The 19,704-nt window shown below is 50.9% G+C and overlaps 1 protein-coding gene across 1 annotated transcript in view; it reads right to left on the reverse strand.

Moving 5' to 3' along the window:
• Positions 1 to 19,704, reverse strand: part of PNPLA1 (patatin like phospholipase domain containing 1) — a 52,911-nt gene that overhangs the window by 8,068 nt on the left and 25,139 nt on the right. The window contains exons 2-6 of the mRNA XM_012935345.2: positions 13,678 to 13,910; positions 11,153 to 11,218; positions 8,463 to 8,672; positions 7,264 to 7,324; positions 898 to 1,443 (exon numbers count right to left, since the gene is read on the reverse strand). Of these exons, the coding sequence (XP_012790799.2) occupies positions 898 to 1,443; positions 7,264 to 7,324; positions 8,463 to 8,672; positions 11,153 to 11,218; positions 13,678 to 13,910 (1,116 nt within the window). The remainder of the gene's footprint in view (positions 1 to 897; positions 1,444 to 7,263; positions 7,325 to 8,462; positions 8,673 to 11,152; positions 11,219 to 13,677; positions 13,911 to 19,704) is intronic.

Consider the following 19,704-nt stretch of genomic DNA (forward strand, 5'->3'; position numbering starts at 1 on the left):
TCCCAGGCCTCTTCAGCACCAGTTAGAAGCCTCCTCCCCCAAATAATATAAATTGAAAGCTAGAAATTTTATTTGGAATACATAATAGCCTCATAGTTCGGTGAGCTACTAGCACATTAGTAGGTGCATAACCAAACTCTTGGATGCCTTATTGCTATACACATTTGTAACGGCTTGTTGTTGAACTCTCTAGTTATTCCACTGTGATTGAGTAACAGAATTCCTGGTTGGCCTCAGCGCTGTCCTGGGTCAGAGACCTTTGCAATAAAAATCTCAAACAGGTCTCCCATGTGAGTGAGCAAAAGAATAGCACCCATCCCTCCACCAGTGCACATTTTTCACCATCATTGTTCCCAGTGTCCCTCCCGCCACCCCCACCCCACTCCCTGCCTCTGTGGCAGGTACAATCCTTCTGACTCTCTCTCTAATTTGGGGCATTATGATTTGTAATACAGGTACTAAGAGGCCATCGTGTTTAGGTCTTGCTCTGCTTTCAGTACGCACCTCCCATCCTGAGCGATCCCTCCAATCATCATTTACTTAGTGGTCCCTTCTCCATCCCAACTGCCTTTTCCCCCAGCACGTGGGGCAGGCTTCCAAGCCATGGCGTGATCCTCCTGGCCTTTAACTCTACTGTCCTTAGGTGTTAGTCTCGTATTATGCTACGGTATATTCCACAAATGAGTGCAGGCCTGATAATTTTCATTTCTGACAAGTTCTACAAAGAGCCATACAGAATCGAGTACACTGCCCCTAGTGGTATCCAGGCCTCATAGCAGCATAGACCTCCTAAAGCACGCAGTTAACTTCCCCCGACACACAGTTCCCAGAGCGCTGCCCACTTGTTTGAGGGGCTCCCGAAAGGACGAAGCTGTGAGATACCCGAAGATTCCATACCTTGGGGCAGTTCTGAGCCCAGTTCCTCCTCAGGCGGCTCTTCAGGCGATGAAGGTGAACCTGAGGGCGATGCTTGAGATTTCCCCAGAACTGAACACCCCAAGGAGGGCCTGGCCGACTGGGATGACTGGGAGGAGGGGGATCTGGGTGGGGATCCAGTCCGTTGCCGTGCAGGTGTTGGGCTGGGTGGTAACTGCACAGCTGGGAGGGATGCAGGTGGCAAGGTGGTGGGGGACGGGGGCGGGGATGCAGCCGGTGATGGTGCAGGCGAGGAGACAGGTGATTCCACAGGTGGGATCCGCTCACAGGTGTGTTCAGGTGCCGGCACAGGTGGGGGCTCGGATAGAGCGTTGACATGCCCTCCTGCCCCTTTGGAAGAGCACTGTGTGTGCCGTTGTTCCGAGTCCCCCAGGCTGGACTGCTCTGCCGGCGGGCTCTGTGGACCGTACTCAGGGCACGCATGGCCCAGGGCGAGTTCTATCTGGCAGTACACTTCTACCCGAGGGAAAATCACTCTCTTGGAAGGAGAATCAAGGTACACCGCATCTAGGACGAACAATAGCTCATGAGTGGCGTAACCGAGCTGGGGCATCGGCGTTGGCGTTTGCCAAAAATGTGAATTTCCAAGAGTTATGTTCATAAACTAGAATGAGGGCTCTTTTATTTGCCTTTCCTTACTTACTCAAATCTATTCTGGTAATTGTGTGCTGGTCCGTTCCTTCTCTGGATTATATATTGAGCCAAAAATTTGAGTTTCCAAGTTACCTTCACAAATAGGGTGAGGGCTTTTTACTGGCCTTTCTTACTTATTTATTTATTTATTTTTTGCTTTTTGAGTCACACCCAGCAATGCACAGGGGTCACTCCTGGCTCTGCACTCAGGAATTACCCCTGGCGGTGCTCAGGGGACCATATGGGATGCTGGGATTTGAACCTGGGTCGGCCGTGTGCAAGGCAAACGCCCTAACCGCTGTGCTATCACTCCAGCCCCTGGCCTTTCTTATTTAAATTTATACAGAGTATTTGGGTGCTGGTTCACGCTTTCTCTGGATACATAGTGGGCCTTGATATGTACATGCCAGGTATTAAACCAGGCATGGAGGGGGTGAAGAGAACAGAAACTGATGTGACGGTTTCCTACCTCCTGGAGGCCACAGTCTTGCCTAGAGGGCAGCGAGCACCCCAATCATGTTTTAACCAAGACGAGTGCGGGGTGAGAGAGGACTGGGTACCAGGCTGGAGGGAAGCAGGGGAGGCTTGATTAGGAGCACATCCCTGATGCATCAGGGCCGACATCTGAGCTGAGATCTGAAAGCGCAGCCGAGGCTAGGGGTGGGGAGGAAGGGCCGGAAGGAGCATTTCGGCCGGGGGAACAGCACATGTAGCCACGAGTTCCGGGGAGTCCTGAGTCCCCGAGAGAGGTCAGTGTGGGTTCGGCAGGGTGGGCAAATACACAACCGCAAAGATAATCAACCCCATTAGTCACTCAGGAAGTGCTAACTCAAACCACAATCAGATGCCACCACCTACCTATTGGGGTGCGTACAATTAAGAAGACCAACCACAACAAATGGCAGGGAGGACTCGGAGAAACCGGAACTCTCACCCACTGCCGGTGAGAACGTCAAATGGTACAAAAACGTTGGGAACGAATTTGGCGGTTTCTTTAAAAGTTGAAGTTTTGTTTTTTTCTTTCTAAAGCTGAACATATATTCCGGGTATATAGGTCTGAGTTTAAATATATTCTGAATAAGTGATGAAAAATGCCAAAGACATATTTGCACACCTATGTTCATAGCTGGTCTATTCACAATAGCCGAGAGGTGGAAGCAACTCGGAGGCTATGAATGAATGAACAAATCAAGAAACTATGGTAGAAGGGCCAGCATGGCCCCGCTTACATAAGGTTACCTCAAGGAGTGAATCTTAACAGAAGCAGAAAGGAGAATAGTGGGAGCGGCAGCAAAGGGAACTGTTGAAACGGGGCGGGGGGGGGGGGGCAGAGCAGTAGGACAGCAGGTAGAGCATCTGCCTTGCATGCAGCCGACTCAATCCCCAGCATCCCATAAGGTCCCCCAAGCACCACCAGGAATAATTCCTGAGTACAGAGCCAGGAGTAACCACTGAGCTTCACCGGGTGTGATAACCTCACTCCCACCCCCAAGTAAAGGAAAAAGAATGGGCATACAGTCTTACAAGATATAAAAAAAAAAAAAAGGTCTGGAAATTAATTGCATGTGAGTGCACTCAACACAACTGAAATATGCATATGAAGTGGTTAAAATGATATTTATAAGATCTAGGAGAGACAGTACAGCAGGTAAGGCGCTCGCCTCACATACCGCTGACTTAGGTTCAATCTCCAGGACCCCGTATTGTCCCTCAAGCTGTACCAGGAAGCGAACCCTGAGCGCAGAGCCAGGAGTAAGCCCTGAGCACCACTGCGTGTGGACCCAAACCAAAAAATGATATCTTGTACTTTCTTACCGCAATATTAGGCATGCCCTAAAAATTTATATATATATATATAAACACATCATTTGTTCATGTTATATTATACATAGGTATGTAACTTAAATTATATAACATATATGAACATTATGTACAAAACATCCTTCTTTCATATATGATCTTGTCATTTTCTTCCTAGGTGTTTATCCCAGGAATTAGAGCATATGTCCATACAAAATCCCATAAATAAGTGTTTTTAGCACTTTGACTTGCAATCGCCCCTCGCGGGGTGGAAGCCTAGGAACAGGCGAGGGTGCCTGTGAGCTGTGGCGGATTCACACAGCAACGGAAGCAGGAATGAAGTATTCATACCATGCAGTGAGCTGTTCGGTGCTGAGTGAAGGCTGCAGGCCAAAGAGCACAGAAAGATCCCACTCCCCAAAATAATCTAGAAGTGGGCTGGTTAGTCCAAAAGGACAAAAAGTAATCAGGATCATGTGGGCTTGGAGCGACCACCCTGAGGGTTGGTGGGAGCAGTGCTGAAGAGGCAGCTAAGCCCTGTGGATTGTTCATTCTCTTGTGGAGGGGCAGATTTCACCGTGTGTGTGTGTGTGTGTGTGTGTGTGTGTGTGTGTGTGTGTACACGCACGCGCGCACACACACGCGTGATGAAGGATTTAAGGAAGGAAGGAAGGAAGGAAGGAAGGAAGGAAGGAAGGAAGGAAGGAAGGAAGGAAGGAAGGAAGGAAGGGAGGGAGGGAGGGAGGGAGGGAGGGAGGGAGGGAGGGAGGAAGGGAGGAAGGGAGGAAGGGAGGAAGGGAGGAAGGGAGGAAGGGAGGAAGGGAGGAAGGGAAAACAGGTGCATACTTAGATGCTGGATCGTTTCGAGGTGCATCCCCCGCTCTCCAACTTCCCTCAACGCCCGTGTGGAATGTGACCATTCAAGCAAACCAGGAGCAGGGCCTGTCCCCTTGGCAGAGGCTGCTGGGGGAGGCAGAAGGTGGAGAGGGTGGCAGGCAGATGCCAGCCTTTCAACGGGAGGGGAAGGACAGTGCCGGGACAGCTGAGAGCTGTGGGTGACATCCCGGCAGCTTCCTGATCCCCGGAGAGCCCGGGGGTTGGCAGTGCACGAGCACAAGCTCCCTCTGGCCCCCGGTGAGGACAGAAGGAGGCTCTGGGCGCTGCGAGCAGTTCTCAGGACATGTCTAAACAACCCACCTCCTGGCCCGGCATCTGGCGTTGGGAGAAAACGCCAGCCCTGCCAAACCCAGGAGGCTTGAGGTGGCCAACTGGGAACAGCAGTGCACAGCCCTGGCACCTGGCCGAAGGGGCAGGCTGGCAGCTGACAGCTAAGCACGAGGCACCAGCTGCCTGCTGGGCGGGTCGGTTCCAGGTGGAGGGGCTCCGGGTGTGGAACCGCCACCCACCTCCAGAGACGCCCCATTGTTTAGTGGGTGCCGGAAATGCCACCATTAGTTGGTCTTTCATCCCCGTGGTATGCCCACATCCGCAAAGGACAGAGGAGTGAGCAAGGAGGAGAGGGCACAGGAGAGGGCACAGGGACCCTCCCCAGGGTGGGAGAGGGGCTCTATAAATGGGGGAGACTAGAGATCCCTAACAACCTTCCCAGAGTTTGCCCTGAGTGGAAGAGGAAGGAAAATGACACGGGGGGGGGGGGGAGAGAAGAATGGGGGGGGAGCCAGAGTGGAGAGGAGGGGGGGGTCTCCAGGCTCTCCAGGGACTTGGTGTTGTTGCAAAATTCAAGTCCCAAATCATGGGTCCCCAAGTCCCATCTACACCATCTCTGGGGACAGAGTAAGGAGCCCCCCCCAGCTGCTGGCTGAAAGCCCCCCAGGTGCTAATCCTTCCCCCTTCCCCTGGGCTGTCTTCACAGCTGCATAAACACCGAGGCCCTGCAGGGAGAAATCCGGCTGGGAGGGATTGGTCCTGCAGAGAAGAGGGGCGGGGGCTGGGGAGCCCGAGCCTGGCTAGGACAGAGCACTCTAGGCCTCTGTGAGTGCTCCCCATCCCTGAGCATGTGAGTGCTCCCCATCCCTGAGCACGGGGCTATTCCTCACAGTGAAACACACCAGTGGGTCCCATGATCAGCTCCCCACCCCTTTTAAGGTGAGAAAAGCGGAGACCCCCAGAGGTAAGTGGCCGCTCAAGATCACGGTGTGTCGGGAATTGGATTAAACCCTTTTTACTGAATAGGAAACCGAGACTTACGAGAGAATAAACAGGCAGTTCCCCGGGCTCACCGGGCTTAGGGCTAAGGGCCTCCCCAGAGTCCACCGGAAAGGGGACCAGGCATTGGCAAGAGAGGTCGGACAGCAGGTGAGGAGCTTGTCTTGCACAGGGCCCGCCTGGGTTTGACCCCACCCAACATCACGAGTCCCCCAAGGAGGGAACCCTGAGCACAGAGTCAGGAATAAGCCCTGAGCGTTGCTGATCCAAAACCTGTCCCCAACCCCCCCCCAAAAAATGAATCAGGAAAAGGAGATAAGAGGATTTTTGAGAAAGCAGTTTGGAAGAAAACTTGAAGAGGGGGGCTGGAGCAGTAGCACAGCGGGTAGGGCGTTTGCCTTGCACGTGGCCAAACTGGGCTTGAATCCCAGCATCCTATATGGTCCCCTGAGCACCACCTGGGGTAATTCCTGAGTGCATGAGCCAGGAATGACCCCAGTGCATCGCCGGGTGTGACCCAAAAAGGGAAAAAAAAAGAAAAAGAAAAAGAAACTTGAAGAGAACAGGTCTAAGGGGGGAAAGTGCACTACAACCCTCCCCTCTCACTCCCGAAGGCTTTTCTTTGGCATACACAACTCCGACACAGCCTTGCTTATGATGGTGATTATTCTGAACCTGGGAGAAACGATCCAAGCTTTTCCTCCAGCTTTGGGGGAGCAAGCTGCAACTGTCCCCAAAGACCATGCAAAGACCCTGTGGCGATGCAATGCAGAAAAGGCTCCGGCACTCCGCAGCCATCCTTCACCCAGCAGTTCCTCTTTCCCTGGAAGTAATTCCAGGAGCTCATTTTCAAGAAGGAGCATCTAATTTTCTCTTCCTGTAATGAAGCTGTTGGCCCGCCCTCCGGGAGTCAGAAGGAAGGATGCATGTCCTTCCCTCCGCCCTGACCTCACAGGCAGGTCTGGGTACCAAGTTCCCGGCCATCTTCTCATTGATGGCCCGTATGCCTTATAAAAAATTCATCAATTCTTTGCAATTTCTAACATAAATCTCCCTGGGCTTAATTACTAAAATACAGAAACCCTAAACCTTCATATCTCTTATCCTAAACTTCATATCTCTTCATTTTCAGCAATGGAAAACTAATTATCAAATGCTTCCTTGGCAGTAGGGCTGTCTTTTTTGGGGGGAAACTCCAACAACAATAGTGAGTTTTGTGTTGAAATATGGAATGTAATCAAGGTAAAGAGAAAATGAAGTGAAATTTATCAATTACGCAGACGGGGGTGGGAGGTATACTGGGGTTTTTGGTGGTGGAATATGGGTACTGGTGAGGGGATGGGTGTTTGAGCATTGTATAACTGAGACATAAGCCTGAGAACTTTATAACTTTCCACATGGTGATTCAATAAAATAAATAACTAATAAAAAAATTCATCAATTCTAGTTCTACATTGACAATATGGTTTGATTAAAGAGAAACTTATTTGCATAAGTGTTTTAAGCTTTTATCCTGCCACCCGCCCCCTCATATTCTAATCTGGGGGGACAGTGTTTTGGCCACAATGTAAGCGGGCATGCCCTGGCTCTCTTGGGGGAGGGGCCTTTCCAGCTCACAAATGGGGAGGGGGTGGGAAGGAGGGGAAAGCTTCTCTTCTCAGCCCTCTACTTCCTGTCTTTGTCCCACCTCCACTGCTCACCTTCCCAGGGGCTCCACATGGTACTTACTCAGCCGCCTCAAGTATGAAACAGTATCTTCATACCCTCGGTAGTAGTAATTGTGCAGGATCTGTAAGGGGGGGCCAGCAGGGGGGTTACTGAGGCAGCAGTCAGAGAGGGGCATGGTCCCCTCACCCAGATACCCATTACTGTGTCCATCACACTCGACTTTGGTTTAATCTGCCCACACAAGGCTCCAAGCCCCACTCTCTACCAGAAAGCAGGTGCAGTTCATGGTCTTGCATCCACAACAAAACTGCATCCGTGTCTCAAGCCATCAGCAAGAGTTGGCCAAGGCCCCCTCACCCACTGCCTGCTGGGTGGGAATGGCTGAGATGTTTAGGATAGAACCAAAGAAGGGGCCTTTGGGCTCTGTAAAAAGCAGAGCTTAGAGACTGGCTCAAGTTCCAGCTCAGCCACTTAGGGACTGTATAGGTTCTGAAAATGTAGCCTTTCACACCTCAACTTTGCCATCTGTTAAATGGGAATAATCATAGTAAAGTGAAAATAATCGTAGATACGCTGGAGGCTGACATGCTCTCCTGCCGCAAAGCCTTTCTTCTCGAGGGTCAGACAGGGAACAGGTTGGACTTTGAAGACCACAGAGTGTCTGTCACACTTTTCCTCCTTCCCTTCTTCCTCCTGCTTCTCCATCTCCTTTCTTTTCCCAGTAGCACTTTAAAATGGAAAGTCGGGCACCAGAGAGATAGCTCAATGGGCTCAGCCCCTGCTTTGCCTCTGAGAGGCCCAGGTTTGATTCCTGGCACTACATGGTCCTCTGAGCACTGTCTGGGGTTGAGTCCTCCCACTCCTCCCCCACAAAAAAAATCCCACAAGAATATATACCCAAAATGGAAAGCCGTTCTTAGCTCAGGCTGTCCCAACACAAACACGGAGGAGAGCAACGGGCAGCCCCATTTGCTAAGCTCCACTCAGGTCGCGGGTAGCTCCCCACTTCCGGTGCTTCTGCCCTGTCCTCTCCTCAGGACCAGTAAAACAGAGGCTGGGGATGCTCCAGGAATTTGCTCAAAGCCTCACAGAGGGCAGCAAGCAGGACACAGGTGAACGTTTCAGGGATCGTTTGAGGGGAGGGACCCCAGATGGAACTCAGTGGCCGCAGCTGGGTCCCCTGTGCCACCCACATCGCTGTCCCCTTCCTTGCCCGACTGCCCCTGGCCCCCGTGCCCCAGGGCGCCCCTGCCTCTCACCACCAGGTCCGGAGGGAAGAGCGCGTGGGTCATCCTGGCGATGTTCTCCAGGGAGAACTGGAAGGAGAAGTTGAACATGCGGAAGTCGTTGAAGATGGCCGGGCAGTCGCGGGGGCAGATGTCTTGCTGCCCGCTGAAGGTGGAGATGGTGATGCAGTCGGTCCAGAAGGAGCAGGGCTGCATGCCCGTGAAGCCGCCGTCGATGTACCGCTGTTGGGGGGCGAGAGAGCACAAGAAACGCTCGGTGGGGGTCTCGGATAGGACCCCCAGGGCAAGTCCTGACACGATGGTGTTCCCAATGCATGCCTAACCCAGTGCTCGGAGCCTGCACCATGCTCGCCTACACACCACACACACACACACACACACACACACACACACACACACACACACACACACCTCCCCTAGCCATCTTGAGGGTACTGGGGCCAGGGCACCCGACTCTAAAGAAACAGGAGAATGTGCCCCAGCCCCTGCCTGTTGAGCCGGGCTGGGGAACAGGGCGCTCCCCCCTCCTTTGCAAAAGATGGACTCGGAGAGGGGTGCAGGTTGCGACATGACCCCCCACCCCAAGTCTGCCACGTGCCAGGCAGCCCCACCCTCTCCAGAGCCCCCAGGCTGACTACTGTCCATCCAAGGTCCTTGGCCCGCTAGGGACTTCCGTTTCCTCAACTATGAACACAAAAGAATCCCGGAACAGAGCAGCTGACTGCAGAGATGTCTCCAGACTCAGCGCCAGGCCCATCTTACTGGGGTACCCCAGGCAAGAGCAGGTGTTGACCCTCCACCTGCCCCTAGGAATCCCAGCGGCCACCATCTTCCAAAACCCAGTGAAAAGCCCAGGTACTCGGGATTAGTGACGGCAAACTCCAGGCCTCGTGGGACAGGGGATGGCTGGCCCTTCCCATCTCCCTGCCCCCATGGGACCCTGGAGGTCCTGCCCACAAGCTGTCTCCGGTGACTATTTAAGCTCATTAATGGCCAGGATCCAGAGAAACACAAAAGAGTCTCAGAACCAAGCAGCTTGCTGCAGAGATTTCTCCAGACTCTAATTATCTAAAATTTTAGCTTTCTAGGAGTGTGCAAAGAGCAGCCGTGTGACTTCCTATGTTATTCATAGCGGGCAATACAAACAAATTATCTAGCATCTGCCTATTCAGCAGGTTTGAATGCTGGTGGGAAATTCAAAATAATGGTGGTGGGAAGGTGTGATGGTGGTGGGACTAGTGTCGAAATATTGAATGTAATCCATTCTTGTGAACAAATTTATGAAAATTTAAAAAAAACACATACTGATGTTCTCACCATCGACTGTGACAAAAATGCCAATGACGCCCACAGGAGCGCTGACTGGCAGCCAACACTAGGAGCTGGGTCTGATTTTCTCTGTCTAAAATGAGGAGGGGGGTGGCTGGAGTGATAGTACAGGGGGTAGGGCATTGGCCTTGCATGTGGCCAACCCAGGTTCAATTCCCAGCATCCTGTATGGGCCCGGGAGCACCGCCAGGAGTAATTCCTGAATGCATAGGCAGGTGTGACCCAAAAAGAAAAAAAAATTAAAATTAAAATTAAAAAAATAAAATGAGAAGAGGGCATGGTGAGACCCTCCTGCTCAGAGTGGCACCATCTGAAGTGAGAGGCCCAGAACCCCCATCCTGCCCCGCCCCCACCCCATCCCACCTACTGGATGGGAATTTGCATCCTTTTCCAGACTTCTGGGTGCCTCATGGACAGTTAGATGCTGGGTGGTCTCAGCCTCACTGGCCTACACAGTCCCAACATTCAAGGTTGCAAGCCTGACATTTCAAGATCATTTTGTTGTTGTTGCTATTAATGTTTGTTTGGGGCCATACCCAGCAGTGATCAGGGCTTATTCCTGGCTCTGCACTCAGGGATCACTCCTGATGGTGCTCAGAGGACCATATGGGATGCCGGGGATCAAAACTGGGTCGGCCACATGCAAGGCAAGAGCCCTACCTGCTGTCCTACCTCTCTGTCAGGTCTGGGGAACAAGCACCTGACCAGCCCATTAAATCTTTCTGTGTGTTTGGAGTTTTTCTTGGTTTTGTTTGTTTTTGTTTTTGTTGTTTTGTACCTGTGCCACAGCAATGCTCAGGAGTTGCTCCTGGCTCTACACTCAGGAACTACTCCTGGTGGTGCTCAGGGAATCATATGGGATGTCAGGGATCGAATCTGGGTCTGCTGCAGGCATGACAAGTGCCTTCCCCGCTGCACTCTCTCTCCAGCCCCTGTTGTTTCACTTTGTTGGGGGCCATATCCAGCTGTGGTCAGGACTTACTCCTGGCTCTTCTCTCGGGGATCATTCCTGGCAGGCTCAGGAGACTACAAGGGATGCTGGGAATCAAACCTGGGTCAGCCACACGCAGATCAAGAGCTTTCTCCACTGTACTATTTCACGCCCCCCTGCCCCCCAGGCCCCCAGTAGAACCTTGATATGCTGAGCTCAGTAATGGGTGTCTGGATACAGAGAAAAACACAACTCAGGTTAGTTCCTCTGAAAGCCCCAGAAATGTATCTGCACTGGGAATCCTGGGTTGAAGACACAAGCCCTCTCCCAATTGTCCCAGTGCCTTCTCAGGCCACTCCTCTGCTCTCCCAGATGTGGGCCCCAAGGCCCCAAAGAACCCCTGGACTCCGACTCGCCACCCCCCACATGCTGAGACACTCACCACGCCACGGTAGGTTGGGGGGATGATACCACAGTAGACAGGGACGAAGCAGCTGCAGTAGAGAGCCTGTGGGGAGAGACGGTGCTGAGAAGCTGAGCCTGGATGCTGGGCGGGAAAATCGCATCCATCCAACCCTCTGGGGTCCTGTTGACCTGAATCCTTAACCCCAAGATGAAGGCACGGCCCTGGGAGCAAGGCGCCAAGTTCAACTGTTGCCCAGGTCCTAACTAGCTGGCGTTTTATTTTATTATATTTTATTTTTAATTTTTTATTAGTGGCGTTTTAGAAACCTCCATGTTCAGCCTGCGCCAGATGGTCCAGCTTTTGTGTTAGCATTATTACTGTGTTTGTCGTTGTTATCTGCAGTGCTAGGGATGGAACCCAGGGTCCCACACATGCGAGACAAGACAGTTACATTCCTCCTCTCTCATGTCCCAGCTTTAAAGGGAGAGAGGGACTGACATCTAGGGTCCCTTCTAGCTCCAAGTTCCCATGAATCCAAGGAGATTCGACAATTTTGTCTTTATTTGGGGGCCACACCCAGCAATGCTCAGTGATCAGGGATCACTCCTGGAGATGCTCGGGAGGGGAGGAGGGAGGACCATAAGGGATGCCAGGGACCCAAACCAGATTGGTTTGCAACCGCTGTACTATTCCAGGGTCTGGATTCAATAGTTTACATCTGTATCTGTTCTGGGGCTACAGGGGGTGAGAGACCCTCCCCCAGGTATGCTCCAAGAGTAGGAGGAATCAAGCAGGGGGACAGACCTCAGACGCAAGGGCAGGGTGAAGGCGTGCCTGGCCCAGAGGAGATGGAGCAGGTGGTGGTGAGGTAAGGATCCCCGGAAGGAGTGATTGGGTGCTGATGAAGCAAGCGAGGTGGCGTGGGAAGAAGGAAGCGCGAGCCAGGCAGAGGGCACAGCTGGTACATGGCCACAGAGGCTGGCTTAGTGGGTGCTTAGGAAGGGTTCAGTAGGGGTGGGAGGTGGAGGAACGAGCTGGGTGCTAACCCCAGTGGGCTCTGAGGTGGGTGCAGGAGGTGTCCACGTCCTCTACCTAATTATCCCCCACCCTGGATCATGTCCAGGCCAGTGGGCTGTGAGAATGGGGTGAGCTGGAGAGTCTTGTAGTTCAAACCTGTGGTTCTGGGCCCGAGACAGCTCAACAGGCTGGAGCACATGCTTTGCATGCAAATGGCCCCGGTTCCATGCCCAGCACCACACAGTGCTCCAAGCACAGAAACACGAGTGACCCCTGAGCACCACTGGGTGTGGCCCCAAGACAAACAGACAGAACACCCTTTTAGAGGGAGCCAGAAAGATAGCACTTTTTCTCTTTGTTCATACCACACCTGGCTATTCTTGGGGTTTACTCCTGGCTTTGCACTCAGGGATCATGCCTGATGGGGCTTGGGGAATTACACGGGATGCCAGGAGTCAAACCTGGGTCGGCCACGTGCAAGGCAAATACCCCTATACTATCACTTTGGCCCACCCCCACCTTAAAAAAAATTAAAATACTTTAAAACTCTGTTCTGGAAGAATGTTGGGCATACCCATGGCAATACCAAGAGTAATGACAACTCTTAGCTAGGGTCAGGTATATATTACAGCCATAGAACATTTGTCTGGAAAGCATGAGACGTTGGGTTCAATCCAGGGCACTGTAAATAAAAAATGATAGCTAAAATGTATGTTAATTTTATTTAGAACAGTGCCCTGAAAGCACACTTTCCTCAGCAACAACCATTTAATGAAAATACAGTTATCGGGGCTGAGGCGATAGCACAGCGGGTAAGGCGTTTGCCTTGCACGCGGCTGATCCGTGTTCGATCTCCAGCATGGTCCCCTGAGCACCACCAGGAATAACTCCTGAGTGCAAAGCCAGGAGTAACCCCTGTGCATCGCCAGGTGAGACCCAAAAAGCAAAGAAAAAAAAAAGAAAATACAGTTCTCAAGGGCCACTTGACTTGAGCAGGACAAGGGGACTATCCCATAAAGGCGGCCAAATCAAGGGCAGACACTGCAACCCAAACCCGGAAAAGTAAGGACCACTGTGGGTCACACCGAGGCTTCTGAGAAGCCCCAGGGGTTGGCACAAAGGGCAGGGCAAAGTCAAAGGAGGGGCTGAGCCCGCGGGTCTGAAGTGCCGCGGATGGTGAGCAAATCGGTGCACAGTGGGTTTCTCTGTGTCCACATCTTCTAAACAGGTGCCTGACACAGAGGGAGAAGGAGTGAGCTAGGAAAGCAGAAAACAAGAGGAAGGAAACAGGCAAACGGGAGGCTGCCAAGAGAAGCAGGAACAGCATCTTCCAGGACCCTCATCTCTAACACCTTCCCACACCTCCACCCTGGTCATCCTGTCCCAAGTTCAGACAGCACCTGGCCCCTGACTCCACCCCCTCGAGGGCCCGCCCCACCCAGACCACGCCCCTCCCTGACTCCGCCCCAAGCCAGCCAATGCCCCGCCCCTGCCTCCCGGCCCCGCCCTCCTCTCCAGGTCCACCCACCGGCCCGCTCCCTTGCCTCGATGAGCTCCTCCTTTGACCTGAACTCCGAAACCACCACGCTCTCTCCATCTGTGAGTCGGGTGAGGCTCACGTGGAGCCTCCCGGTGGCCGCCTTGTAGGAGTCCTCAGGCAGAACCCGGTACAGAAATTGCCTCATCATCTGCACCATCTTGCAGGACGGGGCCAAAGGTCCCAGGAAGGACTTCTTCACCTCGGCCACTCCCACGTTGAGCATCCGGAGATACTCGTCTGTGGGGAAAGCAAAGTGGAGCAGGTGGTCAGCCGCGGTCAGGCAAGGTCAATGCAATTCCACTCTACATCTAACAAGGGGGGAGGGGAGCCGGAATCCATCTGTCACCTGTGTGCTGCAGAAAAGCAAGGCTGAGAACAGCGAGGTAACTGGCTCCAGGGATCCCCAGCTAGTCAGTGTTAGAAGTAGACTCTCCGGGTCCAGACCCCTTTTTGGGGAAAAATAGCTTTCCCTCACTTCCTGTCACCCTCATCCCATGCTACCCTCAGACCTCCATCTTTTGAGATCCTTTTTTTTTTTTCTGTTTGGGTCACACCCGGCGATGCACAGGGGTTAATCCTGGCTCTGCACTCAGGAATTTACCTTGGCGGTGCTCAGGGGACTATATGGGGTGCTGAGAATCGAACCTGGGTCAGCCGCGTGCAAGGCAAACGCCCTACCTCAAGGGGCTGGTGCTATTGCTCCAGCCCCTTGAGGTCCTTTTTGTCTTATGTGAGTTTTCTATTAAAAATACTGACACAGAACACCCCAGACTCATGAATTGTCCCAGGTAGACCCATTTCCGGCTGGGAACTCTAGAGCCTTCTTGGGATGGGGAAGGGTCGAATTCCTGCCTTTCAGAAGGGTCCAATGACCCACCCATTCCCAACATCCTTTGGCATATAAATGGCCCAGCTTCATAGCTCCATGACTCATCCTGAAGAGACATCGAGCTGCTGAATCATCCCAGTTCCACAGCTCCTGGAGTGCATGGCTGCATATGTGGCCATGTGACACCTCCTAATTCCACAGTACGGATAACCCAGTAGGAGTGCAGCAGATTTGATAGGAAGTTGTATAGAAGCCCAGTAAGTTCAGTGAGCAAAAACAATAACACAAAAGGTTCAACTAGCAACAAACAGCTCAGTAAGTCCTCCGACAATGACTTTAGTAGCACCATTGTGAGGTACAATTTTCACGAATTTTCTTTAAGTGAACTATTTTCTGATAAATCCATTTGCCATTTTGTTGTAACAAGCAATGAATCCGCACTGTCAGCACTGTCATCCCATTGTTCATCGATTTGCTTGAGCGGGCGCCAGTAACATCTCCATTGTGAGACTTTTGGCATATTGAATACACCACGGGGAGCTTGCCAGGCTCTGCCTTGCAAGCAAACGCCTTACCCACTGTGCTATTGCTCCAGCCAACAAACAATATTAAATAAATTATTTTGTGCCTGCTAAGGGGGCAGGTTTGGGTTTGGGGGTAGGTGGGAAATTGGGGCATTGGTGGAAGGAAGGTCACCCTGGTGATGGGATTGGTGTTGGAACATTGAATGCCTGAAACAGCTGTATTATAAATAACTTTGTAAATCATGGTGTTCAATAAAGTTTTAAACAAATTAAAAATAATGGCATGTGGGCAGAGAATATGGCTCAAAATAGAGCTATTGGTGCTTGGTTTTCACAGTCAGACAATGTGTGAGGTATTTCTAGCCTCATTTACTGGTCAGGGAGCTGAGATTGGTTGAGATCACATGATTTTCCAACATCAGCCTTTTAGAAAGTGGTCAAAGTGGGATTTTGAATCTGGAGTGCATGAACCCAGGCTCCGTTTATAGCAGGAACCCTTCAAGAGCTGGGATTGTAGTTTCTTTTTGCTTATTTCTATCCTGTACAAAATCTGGGAAAAATATGAAAAGGATTGCTAAATTTGGGAAACAGACATTTCATTGTAAAATACCCTGTGCAGAGGAAATGCCTTACAGTTAGCTGTCATGTGGCCATAGCTGCTAAGGAAGTGGTGCAGACATGAGCTCTCTATCACTGGAGGTAATCAAACAAAGGTGAACCAAGTACTGCCATCAGAGAACTGAACAAAGGAATTGCTTTCAGCGCTGAGATCGTGAAATTCTCACAGGCACCTCACATGTTGGAGGGTATCCCACAGCCTCTGCTCTTTATAAGTATAGATAGAGAGAGAGAGCATCCGAGATACAGAAATTTAAGCCCAAAATCACACCTAGCAACTGGGGGGAGGGGGCAAGTCAAGGCTAAGGATGCGCTATTCCTCTCATGCTTTACAGTTCATGGATTATTCCTCAGCAGGCCTGGGAGTGGAGATCTGGAGCTTTAGCATCATTTCACAGATGTAGAAAGTGAGGCAGAGCAACGCTAAGCAGCTCGCCAGAAACCAGACCACCAGGGTGGCTGGGGCTCTGAATATCTCCTCTCCGTGGCGATTAGACTCATCCCACAGGCTGAGCGAGCCTGGGTTGCCATGGTGACATCCTTTTCTCCCTGACACGCAGATTCACAGCTGCATGAGTGCACTGGGGACGTAGTGTGCTCCAGAGCATCTTGCCTTCACCCTGATCGAGGGACGGGCGCTTCTGAGAAATAAGACAATTCTGGAGTTGTGATGAGGTTAGTCTTACTAAGCGCCGACTCCTACACAGGAGGGCAGGCGCCAACCCACCAGTGGGTTATGAAACAACTGGGAATGTGATACCAACGTGTTGGGCCACCACGGGCTCACCTGCTAGGTCAGCCAGGATGGGCAGTCCAAGCCAGGTGGGGAACACATGCTTTTGGGATTTATTTTCTTTATCATTTTTTTCTGGTGTATTCGATATGCCAAAAACAGTCACAACATAAGTGGATCAGCATGGAAAGTATCATGTTGAGTGAAATGAGTCAGAAAGAAAGAGACAGACATAGAAAGATCGCACTCATATGTGGAATGTAAAGTAGCAGAATGGGACACTAACACCCAGGAGTAGTCTGGGTGTTAAGAACAAGGAGGTCTGCCCCAGAGCTTGGAAATTGGCCTCACATGCTGGGGGAAAAGGCAGCAGAGATTGAGAAGGGAACACCTAGTAGGGAATTTGGGGAGGACCCACTCAGGTTGAAAGCTGCGTACCAAAAGTAGACTATAGACCGAACATGATGGCCACTCGATACCTCTGTTGCAAATTACAACACCCAACAGGAGAGAGAACAAAAGGGAATGCCCTGCCGCAGAGGCAGGTCGGGGTGGTGGGCGTTGGGGTGGGGGTGGTGGGAGGGATACTGGAAACATTGGTGGGGGAGAATGGGCACTGGTGGAGGGATGTAAACCAAATACAAACATGAAAGTTCATAAGTTTGTAACTGTACTTCACAGTGATTCATTAGTAAAAAAGAGAGAGAGAAAAAAAAAAGAAAAAAAACAGTAACAACAAGTCTCACAATGGAGATGTTACTGGTGCCCGCTCGAGCAAATCGATGAGCAACGGGATGACAGTGGTACAGTGATCATTTTTTCTGGTGTTAGGGGTAAAACCCAGGACTTCACACATACAAGATGTTTACGCTCTATTATTGAGCTACATTCCAGGCACAATTGCAGAATTTTTAGTTTTGTTTGTTTCATTTGTCAGAGCTGGCATGAACCACATCCTTGGTTTTGTGTTGGTTTGGTGTGGATTTGGTTTAATGGGCTTGGGGCCACACCCATTGGTGTTCAAGGATCCCTCCTAGTTCTGCACTCAGGGATCACTCCTGGCAGGGCTTGGAAGACCTAATGTGGTGCTGGGGATTGAACTTGGTTGGCCGCATGCAAGGCAAGTGTCCTACCTGCTGAACCATCACTTCAGGCCCATCCCCTACCCTTGTTTTTGGAATTTGTGAAGAGCGGCTTGACACAGCCTTGCCAGGGTCTGTGGCATTCCCTACAATGCCTTAGAGCCAGAAGAACCAGGTTCTATGAACAAGGTTCAGCTTATTCATACATACACTCTAGGACTCCCAGCAGGAGGTCTCTGGAGCATTGGGATGAATGGGAGGACATTTGTTCTTATTGCACAAGAAATACATATGCATAATAAAAAAAAAGTAACCACTTAAACGTTGGGCGGGGCGGAGGGGCTGGAGTGATAGTACAGCGGTTAGGGCGTTTGCCTTGCACTCGGCTGACCCCAGTTCTATCCCCAGCATCCCATATGGTTCCCCGAGCACCACCAGGAGTCATTCCTGAGTGCAGAGCTGGGAGTAACCCCTGAGCAATGCCAAGTGTGACCCAAAAAGGGAAAAAAAAGTTGGGAAGAAAGCTACCTAGCAAGACCTTGGGGTCTGGGGGCTACTCCCGATGATACCCATGGTGCTGGTCTAACGGCTCAATGCTCAGGCCCCTCTAGGCAATGCTGCTCTGGCCTGGAAGTACAGGAGGCTGGTGGGGTCATACCCTGTACTGAGGGAAGAAGCAGGGAGGGGTACGCCATTGATGCTGGGGAATGTACTTGGGGCCTCATGTATGCAAGGTATAAGACCCACCCCTTTGGAATGGCTTTAAAAAAGTAACTTGGGGGGCCGGAGTGATAGCACAGCAGGTAGGGCGTTTGCCTTGCACTCGGCCGACCTGGGTTCAATCCCTGGCATCCCATATGGTCCCCCAAGCACCGCCAGAAGTAATTCCTGAGTGCAGAGCCAGGATTAACCCCTGAGCAATGCTGGGTGTGACCCAAAAAGCAAAAAAAAAAAAAAAGTAACTTGGGGTCGGAGTGATAGTACAGCAGGTAGGGCATTTGGCTTGCACAACCAGGGTTCAATCCCCGGCATCCCCTATGGTCCCTCAAGCAGGAGTAATTCCTGAGTGCAGAACCAGTGACCCCTAAGTATTGCTTGGTGTGGTCCAAAAAGGAAAAAAAAAAAACCTTTTTTTTTTTTTAAATTCAGAGGGACTGAAGAAACTTGTAGGCAAGAGACCAAGAGTTCAATCCCCAACACCATCTCACATGCCTGTATGATTGTGGGTTGGGGCTCACAACAAAGTGAGCCACTGTGACCCATAAGGTGACCCCTGCTCATCACCACAACAAAGGGAAAGAAAAGGGGAAATGCAGAAAAGCAAAAAGAAAACAAATTGGCACCTTGAAATACCTTTGCCCAATATTAATATTTGGTCTACATCTTGCTAGATTATGTAAATATATGTAACTTGCTTTCCCACTAATACATCATGCCTTTGAACATAAATATAATTTATGATTTAATTTAGTTTTTTTCCCTTTTTGTTTGCTTGCTTTTCCAAACAATGTTTCAATGAATAATCTTATGCTAAATCCTTTGCTTATGTCCTTAACTATTTTTCCCAGGAGAAATTCCTAAAAGTAAGAGTGCTAGGTCAACCAAAGGCAGTCATCGTAATGCTTATTTTCATCCTGGCTTTTCTACTTTATCCATTTATAATCAACACTAAGTTTATAGGAAGGGGGCAACGGTGACAACAAAACAGTGTTCAAGATAACAGACACCTGGGGCTGGAGCGATAGCACAGCGGGTAGAGCGTTTGCCTTGCACGCGGCCGACCCAGGTTCGATTCCCAGCATCCCATATGGTCCCCTGAGCACCGCCAGGAGTAATTCCTGAGTGCAGAGCCAGGAGTAACCCCTGTGCATCGCCAGGTGTGACCCAAACAGCAAAAAAAAAAAAAAAAAAGATAACAGACACCTATAGAAATTCCAATAAACTTATAAACCAACAGTAGCTGCAAATTAGCATTGCTTTAGCCAAGGAGGAAGGGGCCAGGGAATGTGGGTTTCTCCTACTCATGTGTCCAGTGGAAAATGCTTTCCTATTGCTTCGTGAGGTCACAAACCAAAGGATGCCTTCCTCTCTGCCTCTCTTTGCTCCTTAGGTCTCTGTGTTTCTTATCTTCAGAGACTCTCTGTCTCTCCCTCTTTTCCCAGCTGAGGGAGAAGTAACTAGTCTTGTAGTTAAACACGCCTCTGTTGGTTGAAAGTCAAAATGATAAGCATAGCAATTGCTGGGT

Source organism: Sorex araneus, chromosome 2 (genome assembly GCF_027595985.1).
Source record: "Sorex araneus isolate mSorAra2 chromosome 2, mSorAra2.pri, whole genome shotgun sequence".
NCBI classification, from domain to species: Eukaryota; Metazoa; Chordata; class Mammalia; order Eulipotyphla; family Soricidae; genus Sorex; species Sorex araneus.